General features: G+C 32.1%; 1 protein-coding gene across 1 annotated transcript in view; it reads right to left on the bottom strand.

Annotated features, from left to right (window-relative positions):
• Positions 1–2,129, bottom strand: part of LOC127738201 (uncharacterized) — a 47,753-nt gene extending 45,624 nt beyond the window's left edge. Inside the window, exon 1 of the mRNA XM_052249356.1 lies at positions 1,615–2,129. Coding sequence (XP_052105316.1) covers positions 1,615–1,856 — 242 coding nt within the window. The 5' untranslated portion in view covers positions 1,857–2,129. The remainder of the gene's footprint in view (positions 1–1,614) is intronic.
• Positions 2,130–20,566: the final 18,437 nt, after the last annotated feature.

Here is a 20,566-nt window from a genome sequence, read left to right on the forward strand (position 1 = left end):
ATATGTTGTTGATACATAAATTTCCGTTTTAATGATATAAAATAATGACATGGTCACCGCCTTCGTTTTTAGTCTAATAATCAATCTGTTACCTAATGGGTAGTGAAAAACGTCAAAAACTTACGTTTTACGGCCTGCAACGCGATGACGTTAAGATTATTTCGCCGTTTTGTGGTATTTTTTTTTCACATAGAACACCACTTTGAATGATGTATACCATAAAAACGAAGTCGATGACCCTATTATTATTTTACATCATTAAAACGGAAATTTATGCATCAACAACATATTAATTTTTAAGAAAAAATCTATGTATTAGAAATTGGAGATTTGATGATTTTAAGGCAAGTTTAAGAAAACATTTCGCCGGTTTTATGTGCTTTCTATACAAATATTCGCTTTGTTGAAAGAATTTAATCAGTAATATTTCAGATAAAAAAAGATATATAAATACATTATTTTTTCGATTTTCAGTTATTGTTCAACGACCCAAAGTAGTATGCAAAATTTTAGTAAAATCTGTGACATAGCTCATTTACTGTTCCTTTACCTTAAAAGGACATTTATTGCTAAATTCATTATTATCGAATTGACTCAAACTCTTTAATTTGATTTATAACGTACAAAAATATTTACCAGAATTACTAGGTTCGAGTGAAAAAAATGAACAAGGCAAGAAATCGTAATAAAGTATCAGAATTTCGTGCGTTTTTTTAGGACTAGACACTAATCAACCATCGAGATGACCTCAGAAGATGGTCTTGTTGTCTAATAAAAACATAAATATAGATAGACAGACAACAATAGTATAATGATGATTTTATATATCTGTTTGTCAATCGATTCTCTTTTATATTGTTTTACATTTTGTCATTTCAGGGCCTTCTATAGCCGACTATACGTAATGGGTATTCTTCATTGTTGCAGGCCATCATTCGGTGACCTATTATAGGTTGCTTACATCTACGCCATTTGAACTTTGGTGGATAGCTGTCTCATTGGCAATCATATCACATCTTCTTATTTTTATAAACATTGTCATTGTACGATAAACTAAGATTACTGACATCAATAGATTGTACGATAAACTAGGATTACTGACACCAATGAACATAACTGCATGGGCTCTAGATCAATTTAGAAAGGATAGGTTGTGCGATAGGGACTGTTTATGCATGTATTCGATTTACTTCATATTTTATAAGTTTGACATATTATTCATAATAACTAAAACTGAAAAATTCAGTTATATTTTTTTCAGGTATTTATGCCTATATGAAGAGTCTCTGAAATAAGCAATTTAATAATGGTCTGTTCGATCGACTGCAGATGTATCACTTAAATGCTTTGTATTATTGAAACAAAAATATATCATTGTCGCATTACCTGAACGATAAAATGCCAATATTAACAATAAAAATGGGGTTCAAGTCAAAGACAAAGCTATTAATATGTAAATGTAATGTAAGATACTAAAATGGAACTGCAAATGTCACAAGAACATAATATCGCCTTTATTTCTATATATATATATCAATGATCGTTTATTAATTTGAGCACACTTATGATGTAAAAATTTCAATCGTGTAGACTATAAATGAAAACTTAACTTACTTCATAAACATTACAACTCCAACTTTGGACATGTCTTCTTGGATAATTTTCCATGAATCAACCACCAGTTGTTTTTGCCGATCTGTAAATTCCGGAAAGGGTTCGGAATGACACCTCCCATTACTTGGCGAATCGTTTTGTTCATTGTTTTGTTTCAAATAATTTTTGGTCCGCTTTGTTGGTGTAACGTCGATTCCTTTGCGGAGAGCATCTTTCCTTCGTTTTGTATTAATACATCCCATGATACGGAAAAGTTGTATGTTATGTTTACTATAGTTCAGTTGTATTGAAAAATCTCAACCATTGTAACTGGGAATAATAGTAGTATAAGAGCTTCATTTGAATTCCTTATCGAAGACAAGACATTCCTAAATGAATAAACTCTGATTTTAAAATCATTACAACGTTTGTGGTAATCATATCCTACAATTTTCTCTATTCAATCTACTCGAGAATGAATTATAACGGAATATTATCCAATAGGAACAGCCAGAACGCCGAATGATCTTGGTCGATATACAAAATCACATAGATTACACGGGCTTATTGAACCTTTGATTTGAAGTAAAGAATCTCAATATTAACCCCAAGAAGATCGAAATCATTCAAAAACTGGCAAACAATTAATTCGCTTTATTATAGGGATGTTACTAAATAACTTGTGGTTATGATTGACGGATCAACAGCGAACTCTGTATCAAGTTGTTTATATATACAATTTCTGAAATAAGTTATTGTAGGAAAATAAATATATTGGTTTTGATCTGACTGCTGAAAAGATAAATATGAATTTTTCCACAAGAAGCAAGTAAGTGTATGTTAAAACATGTACTCGTTATTAATAACTAAATATGTAAGTTACTTCTTTTAATGAATTTATATACCAAACCAAATGATTCTCGTAACAGAAAAGCTCACTGTTACAATAACTTAAATAAATTTGAGATGGATTCGCACTTTTAGATGTTACGTAATATATATCGTATAAAATAAGTCAATATACGAGAGTTATCGTTGTCTAAATCCTGAAAAGCTAATGTTGCATTTCTTTTATAGTATTAAGATCAACCCCCACAAGGAAAGTAATACACAAGATTTATGTGATAAGGAGACTTTTCTTTCACATATATCATTTTGTATCATGTTTACGAGATTTTGTATGCCGAGATAGAGATGTACGTTGGGTAAAGCATCTGTATTTTCAAAACAGTTTTCCCAGATGACAATTTTTTTCTAGTCTTTGTTTCATCTTCTGTAAACTTTAGATAAGATATTAACATCAAAGTAAACTTTGTATTCATCAGTGTGGTAAAGTAAAAGAGGCATGAATGATTAGAAAGCAATTGGCATATAACTTGTCTTCTCTGTTGGTAATCTTGTTGTTCAGTACATAGTTTAATTACCGTTCATCCATTCCAAGTTATTTTGCTTTCATAGTAAAACTTCCCTAGAGGCAACCGATACGCGTTCCTAAACAAACTCTCTACAAGAAAAAGTTTGATTTTTTTAATGTAAAGTGTAAAGACTCAAGTCAGGGACATTTCTTAATATGGAAATATTTTTTTAAGTATGAAGTTTTCCAAAAGAGAAATCAATATTTAACCAAAGGCGTTGTGGGAGTTTTGTAATCATTTGTGTGCTCGCACATTTTATACATTTAATCTGGTAATGCAATTAATATCTACAAGTAAATCAGACCTTCAAGGTAATATTTGTCACTACATAATTGAAAAACAAAGGATATGGGGTATCCATCCATGACACAAAAGCAGTACATGCACAACAAAAAACACATAAAAGCAAAGTACATTTATAATTTGTTTAATTGATTGATTGTTGCTTACTTAACGTCCAGTAGCAATTATAGCATATATATTCACGACGAGAACAAATTAACAATTAGTGCCATAGGTAGGTCCTGGAAGGTAGGACGACAGGGATAAAGGACGGTAAATTTCGACTGCCACTTAAAATAAAGGTTTTGTTAGATAGTGACAGAAGGCCACTTACGGACCCCGCAGAGTTTTGTTGCAAGAGTTCTTATATGTGCAGAGAGCGTACGTGGTACTCATCCAACACGAGGCATTGGATTTGACGTCCCCTATCCGACCGGACGTGGCTGTGATGTTATACATCCCGCACAGCTTAACGGACGCTCAATTTTAGCAAGGGTTTACAGTGGGGACGGAATAAGTCCAGGTGACCATAATTCAACCCTTGACGTTTCAAAATTTGAAAGCTTGTGCCTAATCTTGTTGAGATTGTGGCATTGAAGTATGATTTTTCTCTCCGGTATGAAAATTTGGTCAAATATGGATTTCAGAGATTTTCATTTTTTTATTCAAACAGCTTCAATAAACATGTAAAATTACAAATAAAAAAAATGATAACTTTGACAGTTATATATTGACTTACTAATTTACAAATCAAACATTTTCTATGGTTTGAATGACAAGCACCTGAACTAGAGGCTCTAAAGAGCCTATGTCGCTCACCCGCATCTTTAACTATGGCAACGTTCTAATATTGTAAACTAGAATATGATTCATGACTATAATCTCTTTTTTACCATCTCTTGTTGATCATTTTTACTGTTGATATTTTCTACATAAGGTTTTGACTCAAATCCAAAAACAATAGTAATGATCCTCATTTAAGGGCAAAAGCTCCTATAAGGAGTCAACTGACAATGTTGGCTATGTTCACCTATTTGTAGATCTTGTCTTTGCTGATCGTTTTGCTGTTAATAGTTTTTCTTTATCCGCCAAAGTTTCCAAAAAAATGTAAAAATTGATAAAATCCTCTTTAAACGGCAATGAAATTAGTCGAAGATAAATTATTTTTTTATTAGGTGCTATTGGCTTTGAACTTGCTAGTCGAGACAAACTTATGTAGAAAATATCAACAGTAAAAATGCTCAGCAAGACAAAATTGTCTCTATCTAAATTATAATTAAAAACGCAACAAATTGTTAAAAACCATCCTTTGAGGGCAATAACTCCTAAAAAAATATGACAATTACGACCATATTCACTTATTTATGGATCTTGTCTTGTTGGTCATTTTTGCTATTTAAAGTTTCTCTCTATATCTATTATAGTTTTCAAGAAAAAAAAACTAAAATGAAAACAAGTGTAACATTCTTGTCATTTAGAGAGAATAACTCCTATAAGAAGATAGCCACTGACGATTGTGGCCAAGTTTGGTTCCTATTCACCCTGTAGTTTCAGAAGAAGATTTTAATTATAGTTAGCGAATGACGGACGACGGACACCAAGTGATGAGAATAACTCAATTGATCATTCGGGTCAGGTGAACTAAAAGACTCGGTGTTTGTATCAGTCTATTGAAAGTGCGAATCGAGAAATCCGTTTCTTATGTGGAGTAGCGATATTTTCTTTTGTAAATGAGATGTATTGTGGGGAATTTTCAGACGAATGTTGCCATTTGTAGGAATAAAACAAAATTCATCGGAAAGTACTTGTTCATTCTTTTTAAAACATAGATATATTTAGCAGGACAAACGTATATACAACTTGCCATGTATTTTGAATATTTCATCCCAAGTATGTTGTATTTATACGAGTGAATATGCATTTGCCTTAAATAAAACCTATTTCCCCGATGTATTATTTTGAGGCATCCAAATTCTCTGACAATGATGTTACAAAGATAGTGGAATGGCTATTGAACTTATTCGATTGCATTCTACGCCATAATCACTTAATGCTATTTTTTCTCATATGAATGCGACGTTTTTCTAATAGAAAAGCGATATGATTTTATTATGAAAAACGTTTCCAATGCGATATTTTTCTAATAGAAATGCGATACTTTTTTCATATGATAAAATACGATAATTTGTCACAATACATTTAAACAAAATAGAAACACCGACAATTATTCACGACAGGTTCGATGGTACAGGCAAAATATCACTGAAATTTCATATATATAGATGATGTACTCACATAATAAACCAATTATACGTGTATCGATGTTCAATATTCCTGCGCGTCGATCAATTTTGGATTTACAAAATCAATATTGCACAGTATTTACCACCTTTCAACTTCCGCTGAAAAACAATATCTGACTAGTGTCAGTCTAGAACAACAAATTGTTGACGCAGATATATGTATCATCTGTCATGTCTTTATGTAATTTTAATAGTTAAACAGACTTATTCAGAAGGGCTGTAGTTACGATCATATGGTCTTTGTATCGGAAATAACACATTTATTCTAAAACCAGTTGTTGGCATGATACGGGTTATGTTCTTCTCATATATTTTATGATGGTATGATACTAAACCCCTAACGGGAGGGACAGTACTTGATTTTCATATGATGCAGACATAATCTTTCAATCAGTTTAATTGAGGTCTGGAGCTGGCATGTCAGAAACTGCTAGTAGTCATTTGTTAATTTATGTATCATTGTCATTTTGCTTAGTTTCTCCTGTTACCTTTCCTGACATCGGACTCGGACTTCTATTAAACTGAGTTTTACTGTACGTATTGCTGTGTGTTTGTTTATTCTACATTGGCTAGATGTATAGGGGGAGGGTTGAGATCTCACAAAACATGTTTAACCCCGCCGCATTTTTGCGCCTGTTCCAAGTCAGAGCCTCTGGCCTTTGTTAGTCGTGTATGTTTTTTACACTAGTACACATTTTTGTTTCGGGGCCATAAAAAGGAAAATACTTTATCATGCATTTATTATACAAAACATTAAAAGTCAATGAAACATCGCTGAAGTTGCAGGGCCAAATAATCTCCCCGGAAATGAGATATGATAATGCTGTTTTAACTGCATACCAAATATCGTTGACCTATTGTCAAATATGGTTCTCCTTAAACTGACCTAATCAAAAACTCTAACTGTAAAAAGTAAAATAACAACAATACCGAACTCCAAGGAAAATTCAGAACGGAATGTCCCTTATCAAATGGCCAAATCAAAAACTCAAACATATCAAACGAATGGAAAACAGCTGTCATATTCCTGACTTTGTAAGCGATGCAAAACTTTCGCAGTCAATGAACCATCGGTCAGGGGGGCGATGCCTTATTACCTCCATAAAAATATGCCAATGCTTATACAAATGCATACCAAATATCCATTGACTTATCGTTAGTGGTCCCCCTTTAAAATGTTGATGCCGCCGACGCCACCGAAAACAGCACGCCTCCATTACTTCGTAGAGGCGAGACAAAAACTATCTAGACTGACATTTTTACGTCCTCTTATTTCTGGAAAATCTATATTTGATGAAATGTTACTGCAATTTTATCGAATTATGCATGAAGATTAAAAAGGCCAATAACTGCATTCGATAGGTTAAAATGTGGAAAGTAAGAAGTTCAACATAACTTTGTAGTTGTTAACTAGGAATCGTTTTTCTTTTCCATTACTTAAAGTAAGTTTTATTTTCGAACGATTTATTTGACATGCCGGAAAACTCGTGTTTAGAATTATGATATTATATAAACGTATTTCTAAGTAAACACATTAAATGTACACATGTCTTGAATATAAACACGTTTAAATGTGTTTTAGAACTAAAAGTTTTTAAAACTTAAACACTAATTTCTAAGCTTAACATGATAAGAAACACAATCCTACACACTTTCTTCAATCTAAACATGTTAAAAAAGTGCGCAAACAATGAACATGTATTTATACTTGTGTTTAGGATTTAAACACCATTTATACAGTTTACATGTAGTAAGGATATCGGAAATGCATTTGTTGGACGTGTTCATATAGAAATTTGATAGATGTTATGTCGATGACACCAATTTGAACGAAAATTCAGGTCGGTCTATACAACATGACTTGATTTTATCCTTCACATATAAAAAAGTATAACAAAAATACCGAACTCGAAGGCAAATTCAAAAACACTATCAATCAACGGAACAAGTGAAAAACATCTGCCATATAACTTTTATCTAATACAAATATTTTTGAAGATCAATTAAGAATTTCTAAAGATTTCACAAAAGTTCATTTTAAGTAAGTAGTTGGATAAGACTGCTACCTCATATAAAATGAAACGTATAGTTTCAATAAAAACATACCGCAAATACATTAAAAAAGTATCGCATCTACAATAAAATACATAGCATTTAATTACTTGTTTACAAAAGAAAAACGTAGCAGTACAATTTTTACAAGGACATACATTTTTTATTTTACTTTGATATTGAGCATATTTCAAGACTTAATTTTCGTTTATATTTAAATGATAGTTAGCAGTTTATATGTCCATAAAGAAATCTTACCTTTTTGCTCGTTTAAGTGGTCCATTTGACTTTTTTCCTTTAAAACGACCTCGAAAGGCTGATAATAATCGATTCCACCTCTATTGATTAATGGTAATACATAAAACTCTTCTGTGTGTCGCGAGAATAAATTTCGGACTGAACGTATTTATATATTTTAATATTAAAAAAAACATTCATTGCACAAAACATCTTTTTCCTTATGGAATGTTTGCATATTTACAATTTCATATTAGAAAATATCGCGACTTTACATAAGAAACGGTTTTCTCGATTCACACTTTTCATAGACTGTGTATGATGAGTTTTATATCAGAAAATGTCGATGTGGTATTAAAATTACAATATGCAATGATTTAGACAGTTATTCTTGAAATAAGTTAATTCCATTTTGTATATGTGCATTTAGCAGAGAAATTTTGCGAAAGTCTTCGGCATCAAAACAGGTAAAAAAAGGTTGATAAATATTTCTGTATCTTTTGCGTCATTCCTATACAACCAATGCGTTACATCGGTATTGATGTTAAGATTCAAAACGTACCTTTTCACTTCTGTACTCGTACTATGCATAACAAATTTATTTTGTAAAAAATGTTTCTGTACTCCTAACAACAAAATTATTATATTTAAATTTACCTGTGTACTATTAGTTATCTTGGTGTAATCAGGGGTGTACAGAATTTTACACCGTTGTTGAAAATTCATACACCCTGAGGCAACAACGGTGTAAAATTCCGTACACCTCTGATTACGCCAAGATAACGAATTTATTTCTTGCGAACAATTCCTTTACTCATTTTTAAACCAGGATGTAAAATTGAAAAATGGTAATGAAAAATTTCCAGTGTAACATTTTTTTCAACGTCGATGTTGCTACGAATTGTCAAATACTTTTTTCTTTATTTTTGGGAAATTCAGAAAATTTTTGTGTTCTTTTGAATTTTCGGGGAAAATTTTTTTTTTTAAATATTTTTTTTAATTTTTTTCAATTTTTGTCCTCAAATCTAATTAATTTTTTTTTTTTTTTTTTTTTTAATTTGGCATTTTATTTTTTTGAATTTTTTGGCAAACATTTTGTTTATCCCGGGGTGAACAAGGGTGGGGTGTTATTTACACCGGGGTAATTAACCAATCAGATTGCAGTATTTTTGTTGCATAAGAAATAAGTTACTTTATTTAACGCCATTTTGTCCTAGGCTAAAGTTGTCTTTTTGACATTGATACATCTTTTTTAACTATATTGTGTCATAGATCAAACTTATTCGTTCAGTGTATATATACTTGTTTTTGTGTATTGTCTTTTTGATCGAGTTAAGCCATTTCAATTGATATTTTATTGTTTTATTTTGTAATATTATACCACTGTTTCAGGTTAGGGTGAAGGTTGGCCTTGTTGAAACGTTTAAACCCACTGCATTTTAATGCACCTGTCCTAAGTCAGGTGCATAAATAATGTTGTTCAGTGGTTGTCGTTTGTTGGTGTGGTTCATGTTTCTCGTTTCTCGTTTTTTATATAGATTAGACCGTTGGTTTTTCTGTTTGAATTGTTTTACACTAGTCTTTTTGGGGCCTTTTATAGCTTGCTGTTCGGTGTGAGCCAAAGCTCCGTGTTGAAGGCCTTACTTTGACCTATAATTGTTTACTTTTTACACACTGTGACTTGGATGGATAGTTGTCTCATTGGCATTCATACCACATCTTCTTATTTATACTGACATTTATTTAGCAAACAGATTTCTTTCTGTTCGAGACTTTAAAAATAACCCTCAATGTTGTCTTCATTTTCAGTGAGCGATAAAGGTTTAACTCTAGACATGTGGAAACCGTATTAAATGGCGTATGCGTAATCATCGAGATCTTTGGTGTGAAAAAAATATTCAGGCCAAGAGGAAAAAAACATCTGCTATCTTCTAATCATAGGCCATGTTAACAGCAAGATTTTGCTAAACGTCCGTCGCTGACTTTTTGAAAAAATATCTATCCCATAAAAATATTGACTTGAGTATTTTTAATGGTTTCAGTTGTACATGTGTATCTAACGTTTAAAGCAATGTACAATTTGAATTTCTATAGTCCTCATGCAAAAACAAAAAATGACTGAGAACGTGTTTAGACTTTAGACAACTCTCTTAGGGACCCAGATATAATCTTCTCACGCGGAACATTGATCGAAAGCTAAAGTCTTGAGAGAACTGTTAGAGGTAGCTTAGTCGAAAAAAGCAAAGAGAACAATGAAAAAAAAAAACGATGTAATTATCCAGGATGATTAGAATGATGATGTACTGAAGTTGTCTATTGGCTGACGGAATCGTCATTCAATGTCGTTCTCTGTAAGCTGTTTTGATCATCATTCTAATCATCATGGATAATTACAACGGTTTTTTTCCATTGATCTCTTTGGGTTTTTTTTCTACTAACCAACCTCCAACAGTTCTCTCAAGACTTTAGCTTTCGATGTATTGTGAGTCTTTCGCTTAACCAATACATTGTAGATTCATTGTAAATAAAAATTGTAATCAGACAACGAATTTAATTTCAAAAACTATTCAATAATACTTTCAGTAATGATGCATAATTGGATATGAAATACCACAAATAGGAATGCTTTAAATAAACGGAAATCAAAATAAATGAGCAGAGTAAAATATATATTAAATTAACGTGTCGTCTTATCTAAATTCATGTTTGTTTTGGTGGTCTTTAAATAATTAAAAAAGTATTACTAGTATCAAAAATACCGAATTCTTATAGTAAATTCAAAAAAGCTAGTCCATAAATACTGACAAAATGAAACGTTAGACTATATCAACCAGCGGAACGAATGCAAAACAACTGTCATATTGCTGACTTGGGACAGGAATTTTCCGAAGAAAATGAAGGGTAAAACCTGGTGTTATAGCTAGCTAAAACTTCCAATTGACAGATTTTTACAGTTCCGTTTAATTGACCAAATTGGGTTAGCAACCCCAACAGACAAAATTAGTTATTGTGACAATAATTGGGATCCCAGCAGCCAAACACCACTGACTCAAATATTCAAACAAGTATTCAATAAATTTGACAAAAGCGCAAACAAAAACGTTATTGTAGTTGATAATTAATCTGACAAAGACGCCAGCAAAATGTTTTTTGTAGTCAATAGTATATACAGTTTATCAAAACATAATGAAGTACTGGTATACACTTTCTGATAAAGTACAAATCAAGTAAAATATAAATACAAGAGTAAACAAAATGAAAACAACACTGTAAAAACCTCTTGCGTCCGAATCGTACCTCTGGACCCAACCATTAGGAACGTCAAAAGCAAAATTCCGATAGCTGGATGTAAAAATACCGATTCACGTCAAAAATCACACAAAGTGTGAGGGAACTATTATAATTTGGATCACCCCATTCAATGCTGTATACATTTGTATATCATTTTATTAGATATTGATATTACTTTTAACAGAAAAAATCGTAACTATTATAATAACATTGGTTGCAATGAAATACCGAAATTTCACATGCACGGGAAATCACTCCTCTGGTGTCATACAATAAAGAAGTTCAATTATAATCTACGTTGTTTCTAAATTCAAAACTAAGTTAGAACTGGTAGAAAAGGGTTGTAGCTCCTTGCATTTAACTTTTATACATTACAAGTCAATTTATTAAAATAATAACTATTCCTAGGCTTCACATATCGGAAATGTGCAACTTTTGATCGAGCAACACGGATACGTGTCGTTCGGTCACACATTGGCTATATTTCGACATTAAGTTTTTCTATAAATCTATATAAATGCTGACGTATTCAAAAGATGGTTGATTTAAAACTAAAAGAATAAATCTTATCATTTTCTGACAGATCGTTTGATATGGTTTTTCTCATTATTTTAAAGGCAATAAATCTTCACTAACAGGTATAATTTGCCAAGAATAAAACAAAACGAATTATCAGTTGAAATTTTTCATGCTTGCAGATTTTGTTAAAATATGAGAATCCGAACGAGAATAGAAATCATTATTTTCTTATCTTTCATTGCCTTTAAGTCACACTTGATAAGACTAAGAAAAAGCGTTTCGAAAATTCAGTTAAATGCCTTTTTAACATTAATTTGCCAATAGTAAATTGATAAAAGAGAACAGGCTATCATAGAGATAAACCATGTATAAGATTAATTGTTCAAAAACACTTACAGTTCAACATTAAAAACAAAAAGCTTCAATCTGTTTTATTTGTATATTTGCAATATCTGGCTAAAGCTCAACGTTTAACCAATTTCTGACACTCCCTTACCATAATCTTGTAAATTTCAACGTGTACTGTGTTTCACACTTTGGTAAAGAAAAAGACACATTTATTTATTTTGTTATATATTCAATGTCACATTTATAATATGTTTCATGTGTACACTAAAATGATTGTTTTATCTGTTTATCATCAGATGTTCGGAACATTAAAACCAAACCAAATGTTAACCCACAGTTTACTTATGATAAGATGGGAAAGCTCATAATACACTGTACGAATTATTAAAGGAAACTGGGCAAGAGCATATTTAACTATTGGGATTTTCAGGATATCAAACGAAATGCTGGATTGAGTTTTCTTGTACGTATGCATCAGGTTTTAACTAGTAAGTGAACACTTAAACAGTCCTCTTGTCAAGTATAGTTACAATATTAATTATAAAGGTATCAATTCATAACATAAATACGGTGTCGGAAAATTGCAGCCTTACAACATTTACATATAATATCCCCTTGTATTCATATAATACCTCCTTTATTGATTTACATCCAGAAGTTGACAGTGAGGGTTGGTTGAGAATTGATTTCAGCTTCCCAATTGTGAACTTTCCATTTATATGTAGCAACCTTCCAGCAGCTTCTGCTAAGGAATTCCCAGTGGATACGACATTGCAGAGCTTGCATTTCCTATCATGATTTCCTTAATAGATGTTTACTGCTTTCAAGGAAGCTATTAAAAAAGAGTTCCAAGTAATGAATTTGAAATCATCACTTCGAAAACTTTACTTATGTCATCACGAGTCGATTGACCGTTATGGAATATCTGTTTCACAGATGACGATTGATATGTTCCAATTGTCGTAACCACAATTTTTCTCGAATGTCACCTTACAAATTAAACTTGTCACATGGTTTGTACATACATTAACATCACGACGGGTGACACATGTGGAGCGGGATTTGCCTACCTTCCAAGAGCACATGATTCATCACTGGTTTTGGTGTGGTTCCTGTTCCTGGGGTTTATATGTTGTGTTTTGTGTGCTGTTATTTGTTTTTTTGTCGTTTTTGGGTTTTTTTTTTGCCATGGCATTGTCAATTTGTTTTCGACTTACGAGTTTGAGTATCCCTTTGGTATCTTTCGCCTCTCTTTTATAAAGGCTTGTCTTATTAGACTAGTAATAGGGATAGTGGCAGTATTAACTCACGAGAAAACACATCAAACGAGTGCCTTAGCCTAAGCATTTGTCTTATGAATAAACCTGTTTATCCTAGACAAAGATATCAGTTTGATAAAACAAGTTTCAACAAACTTTTTTAGAGAAAATCATTTTAAGCTTGATCTTATGCTTGGCAAGACCTACAGATAACGTTCTCATCTTCTAACAGGCATTATATAGAGACAATGATATACATTAGTGTTACCTTCGAGTTAGCTCATTAGCTTAAAGCAATGAACATACATCAAGATCAAGTTTTGCCATCACTGCAGGAAACAAGTTTACTCGTGGAATTCTAGTTTTATGCACGATGTTAACTTTACAAAAAGATGAACTATTTTGTAGAAAATATGATTCTATCTGACATTGTACTCGTAATAAGTATTGACACTATTTCTATTGTGTCATGCTGGTCTTGCATCTGATGTCTGTCCCTAGGGTAATGCCATAAGCAAGGGCAACAATGTAGTGCTTGATTAGTTGACTAGGGCTTCATGTTCAATTTCATAGTATAATGTGGGCGACGTAAAAGATATTTCCATTTAATAAAAGGAATTTATTCAGTACTTCTCTGTTTTATTAGGTGCATTATTCAGTAATTCTTTATTGTTTGTGTGACCCAAATTTTGGATAAAGATTTTTTTTCCTTTAATTGAGTTTAAACTTCATGTTATTGGCTATTTGACTACATATGTATACAGTTTAGATATAGGGGTCAAATGAAACCTATTTATAATTATCAGAGCTTCTCATTTAAACATCAAGTTGTCTTATAATTGGTAGCATTGAAATTTTGTTATTTCAACTTAAGAAATACACCTATCAATCGTGCAGTAGTATTATTTTATTCATGTGTTTTAGTGTAAGAATGAATGAATTTTATGTACATTTCTCAATAAAGCTTCTAATTATACAAAAATAAAAAGTAAATATCGTTTAATTGTTTGCTTGTTTCATCGTATTTTCATCGCCAAAAGGCAAATATGCTTAAATTGAAATCGTAGTGGTCGCCATATATTAACATCTACAACATACAGTTTCTTGTCCTTTTGAATTGGAAGTCCACTTTAATCGTCTTTATCACATGTAGAATCACAATGGGACACATACGCCTGCTATTTCTTTTATTCTTTGAAGATTCTAATAAAAAAAAATAATCGCAATTTTTACTTTCGATAGATGCATTTTTCAAATGTATTATCGGAATACTAAAACTCCACTATGCAAATACTTTTAAAGAACTTGTTTGGAATCTGTTCTAACAAACAAACAAAAAATCAATGCATAAGTCAAAAATCCTTTGTATGCAATACTGTTGGGTAACTGTCACATTGACTTTATACCCTACATGGCCATTTATTTATAGATACATATATATCTATATATATTAACTGTCGACTTATCAACATTATCGCCAATAAAATGAATAAAATACAAGAACAAAGAACAATTGCTTAAAGAATTTCCTTACAACAACCGACCGTTGGGAAAGATCCTGTTACATTTTTAATTGTTTCTCTTTTCCAAAGTTATTTAATCGTACAACTTACAGTAGACTGCAAGGCATAACAATTAATAAAACTGAGAAATAGGTTAATATTATATCAAACTGTTCATTAAAATAGCGAAAGAGAGTGATACTTTATTATTTCTCAGTAAGCGATAGCTGAATATGGACGCTTTCAATGCTCAAAGGTATTGTTCATCATCAATATTAATTTACTTTATAAATGTAGCAATAATTGTATTTATGCGAAGTACTTTATCTCTTTATAACTATAGTTGGTTAGGTCCTGACATGAGTTTTGATTACACGACTCCGATTTCTTCTATGAAAAAAATGTTTTACATTGTTCATGAACCCAACAAAGAAAAAACGATCTTAATTCCTGTTCGTATTTTTATACTGTACATATTTTCAAAATATTCTTTAACAAAAGATTTAAATTTTATTTTGTTTTCCCCATTCAAAAAGGGGCAAAATACATCAAAGGGACAATCAAATTTGGTAAGTCGAAGAAAACAGACAACAATTGCAAAAGGAAAAACGGGAAAAAGAAAAACAAGTCTACAAAATACTATACAGAAAATTAATGACTGAACACGAACCCCACAAAAATCAAGAGTTGATCGCAGGTGCTCCGGAAGGGTAAGCAGTTTTTTTTCACTAGTGGCATGCACCTATCGTACTGCTCGTGGCAATTAACGGCCAACCAAGTCATAATGGAATCCGTCAACATTCCAATGGATGATAGGAAACGCACGCTCAGGAATATCATATCTACTGGAGATATATTTTCCAAAAGCATCTCATACTATAGTTGACTACATATTTATGTAGGCCCGGGGCAAACAAACGGACCATTCACATCAATACCGCTATAACTGTTGAAAAGAATGAAAGATATACACATTTCTTTACCAAAACTATCCATGAATATTTTTTTAGAAACAAAAGCATACGAGTACTTGTAGTGGCCACCAATGAAGAAACAAATGAATATAAGAATAAACAGATTCTGGTATCTTTTCCATTGAGAAAACTATCCACCAAGACCCAAAAAACAACCCTCCTGATTAATGTACAAAACAGAAATCGAAGAGCGAAAATGATAGACAGCGACCAACGACAACCTCTGAAATACAGGCTCCTGAATTGGAAATATAATTCCGAATGTTGGGGGTTTAAACATATATATATTCGAGCCTGGGACGGTGGTGTAACATTGCAAACATGAGACTGGACTTCAAAGAAAGAGTTATCTAAAATATGAAGACATGTTTCTTCTATGTTTTCAAATTCAGTTAGTATTATGAATGGTTGCACAGATTCATTCAATATATCAAGATGTGCTATATCTTAATTTATTGGAAATGATGTTTAACAAATGACCATATTGTAAATACATGCAACCTGTCTCTTCTCGAAAATAAATTCACAAATTGTGATTCAATATCTTGCACAGATAATGAATTTATGATACTATAATACACGGAAATAGATTTATCTTTAAGACAATTTTATGAGCCTGTATTATGCATAGGTGATTATCCTTTATGAATTTGTTATTCATTTATATCAATATGATCGTTTCATATATGGGACATTATTGAGCCCTACAGGAAATCAAAACAAATAGATACATAAAGATACCGATATAAAATTTGAATGTATGGTCACCATCATATATATGCATACAGTTCCGTTTTGATTTGCGCTAGTTGTGCAGAAATATGACCATAGTTAACTAACCAAGCTTAAAGAAGCGTTATGTTTATTGCAGTTCCGTGTACGTGGTACTTATTTTGTAATCTGATTTTGCAGAACGTAGCATGATGTAATAGAAAAACAGTCACACTAGCTTCAGTTTCATTAATTACATATTTATATGTTTTATTTCAATACGAAAATAAATAGTTGATCTTCGAAATCAATTAAATTTGTTTTATTTATACTAGTGGTAAAGGTATGAGATCTTTTTCAGATGAAGACACAGACAACAATGATTCTCTACACATAATTAACGACGGTAACAGAATTCCTAGACAAAAACAAAAAATCTTAAGAGCATATGTAGATACTTGGTGCTCACAAGATAATCTCTGATTACTGCCAAGTAGAACTGATTGATCGACAAATTGTTGTTTGTTTATAAAGTCATTTTACAAGTATTTCATCTGTTTTTAGGACAAAAAAAAAGATTAATCTAAATAAACTAGGTAGTTTTTGCGAAGTAGACCGAGATTAAGATGGACAAAATATACAAAAGAGATATTCAAACTCATGAGTCGAAAACCAACTGGCAATGCCATGGCAGAAAACGAAAAACGACTACAACATAATCAACAGTCTACAAAAAACACCCCACATAAAACTAAAAACTGAGCAACACGAACCCCACCAAAAACCGAAGTGATTTCAGGTTCTAAGAAAGGGTAAGAAGATCCTGCTCCCTTTTGGCACCTGTCGTGTTGCTCATGTACGTAGACATTTGGTAATAAGCTTAATTTGATAGGTCACATTCGAGAAAACAAGGACGCCGGGATTGTGGTAATTACAATAGTCATCTGTGAAACAAATATTCCATAAAGGTCAACAAACTCGTCATCGGGTTCGAAAAATTTTGAAGGTATGACTGCAACTTCATAACTTAGTACTCTTGGTTCAAAAGGTTCCTGTAAACACCAATCCTCTATCAAGGAAATAATGATAGTAAATGCAAGCACTGGAATATCGTTTTGAGTGGGAGATATATACACCATCTGCAGGCGCTGCTGGAATGTTGCTACATGGAAATGAACAGTTTACAATTGGGAAGCTAATACTATCTTTTTTTACTTAAAGTTTATTTCTCAACTGACTCTCATTGTCAGTATTTAAATATTAGTAAAGATATGAGGTAGGCCTAATTGTATCTGTCACCCCCGGTTTTTTAGTGGGATTTGTGTAGCTAAGTCTATAGTTTTCTATGTTGTATTTTGTATACTGTTTTTTGTCTTTTGCTCGTTTTTTACTTTTTTTTGCCATTGCGTTGTCAATTTATCAACGACTTATGAGTGTAAACATCCCTTTGGATCTTCAGCCTCTCATTTGTATCCTTTATTTCAAGTTCGATGGGATAGCTGCGTTCAAAATAGTCACAAAACATTTAATAGTAAGTGAGGGAACATCATCTACTATTATATAGCGGAACTTGAAGTCAAAAGATAATCCTAGATTCTTTTCATTCTTTCTAAGACGCTTCTGTAAGAAGTATGTCTCATATAAATAAAAGAACAAGTCGGAAAGAAAAGGAACACATTTGGTTCCCATAGGAATGCCAATTTTTATTAAGAAACGCGTCCTCCAAACGTAACAAATATGTTTTCAATCAAGATATCAAGCACGTTGATAATGTCATTTTCAGAACAAATTTTGTTTGAATCAGATCGATATTTTAACAAAGTACGATTTATTCCTCCCAAAAACAAGATAGTTATATATATGTTGGCCAATTTTTTTGTTTACGAAACAAAGGAAGACCAATTTTTTCAATTCGTCTTTTATTTTGGAGTGTTGAATACTTGTGCAAAGGGTAGAAAAGTCAAATGTGTAATACTATTGCATGAAGAAAGATACTTAGATTGTGTGTACGCTGACAATTCTTCTTACTTTTTAAGTATCCAAATCTGATTCAATCCGCCCCTAGAGTAGGTAGTTTAACAATAAGTCTGAAGCCTGGCTTTGTTTGCTGAAAATATTGATGTTAATAATTTAGAAAGAGATTTCGTGGAGTACTTGGAAGACCAAGCAATATAACGTTGTTTGTAAGGACACTAGTACATTTTGCATTTTGGGTATCCATATACAGTGAAGGAAAATCTAGTTCTTTATCTTTGGTTGAAATTCCAAAAGAACATAGAACAGACCTATGATTATTCATAATTTCCTCTTTAGGTAGTGACGTGGGGTTAAAGTTGAGTTTCCAAGTGAATTGTCAATATCTAATTCCTTTAACAAGCAGTTTATGTAATGTGATTTAAACACAAAAACGACGGTGTTTTGGGCTTAATCTGCGGGACAAACAACATATTTGTCATGGAGGTAGTAAGGCAGGTGCTAAGCGGTATTTTGGTCTGTAAAGATTGATGTAGCATGTATATTCATAGACCCATTTTTTTTTTATTCTAATTTGTATCAATGTTGGGTGGGAATTCTTTAGTGTAATGCCAAAAAAGCAATGAATGAATAAAATTAGTATTGTTAAATGTCACTACGGTCTATTCAAAATTATTTCAAAGATTTTTTATTGTGAAGCGAGTATATCTATAAATACATACGATATATTGTCCCTATTCCGATTATACGTATACGTATAGCCAAAACGGACTCTTACCGGTTTTACTGCTGCACAAGGAATAATCATGTAACATTTTAAGTGTTGTAGGATCACAAAAATATATATAGATCGAGATGCCTAAAGAAGTTATAGTATAAGTTATATACTTCCTGACCTGACCGAAATGCAAATTAAAAAGTAAGAAGACGAGACTATCCAAAAATAAGAAAGCTGCTTTTGCCTTCAAACAGCTTATATTTTTGATAAAACAAGCAATAAACGGAACTACCTTTCCCAACTAAAACATTCCACTGGGTTACGAAACCAACAAATATTCCAGTACATATGGATATAGACGTTACATCAAGAATAATCTAGCTGTTCCTTTACATCAATATTTTTTTGGCAGTCAATATCGGCGATGCTTCATCTCAAATGCTGACAGGAAAGTCACACCTTCAATATGTGCAGTTTTACTACACATAGGTTCCGTTTAGACCACATGTTGTGTGATTAGTCAATTTAATAAGACAAGTACAACAACGATAATATAAAGTTTTAATTCAAATTCATTAACATCAATATAAATGGTACAAACTAATGATGATTATATTTCTATGTACTCGAATTGAAAAAAAGGATACCACAGAAAGTTAGTTCTCCTTCATAACAATTTGAATCTATAAATTGGCGATGAGATTATTTTTGAAAGCATCTAGTTTATATTTAAATAAAGGCAACAGTAGTATACCGCTGTTCGAAACTCATAAACCGATAGAGATAAAAACAAATCCGGGTTACAAACTAAAACTGAGGGAAACGCATCAAATATAAGAGGAGAACAACGACACAACAAAAACACAACATTAAAATGTAACACACACAGAAACGAACTATAATATAACAATGGCCATTTTCCTGACTTGGTACAGGACATTTTAAGAAAAAAAAATGGTGGGTTGAACCTGGTTTTGTGGCATGCCAAACCTCCCGCTTTTATGGCAACGTCAAACACAACACCAAAACGACAACATCATATGACAGGACCACAATACAAATAAATGTGAGAACATATAGGACAAACAAACACACGAATAATAGCTAACAAAAGGTACTAGGCTTAAAATTCAATACGCCAGACGTGCGTCTCGTCCACACAAGACCAACCAGTGACGCTCAGATGAAAAAAGTTTGAAAGCCAAAACAAGTACAAAGCTGAAGAGCACCGAGGACCAAAACTTCCAAAAAAGTTGCGCCTAACACGGCCAGGGTTTTCTGCCTGGGACAAGAACATCCTTATTATTTAGAATAATTTATAAGTTTGCAAACAGTAAATTTTATAAAATGACTATATAATAGATATACATGATAAAACCGAAGTGGGG

Source organism: Mytilus californianus, unplaced genomic scaffold (assembly GCF_021869535.1).
Source record: "Mytilus californianus isolate M0D057914Y unplaced genomic scaffold, xbMytCali1.0.p SCAF_4, whole genome shotgun sequence".
Taxonomy (NCBI): domain Eukaryota; kingdom Metazoa; phylum Mollusca; class Bivalvia; order Mytilida; family Mytilidae; genus Mytilus; species Mytilus californianus.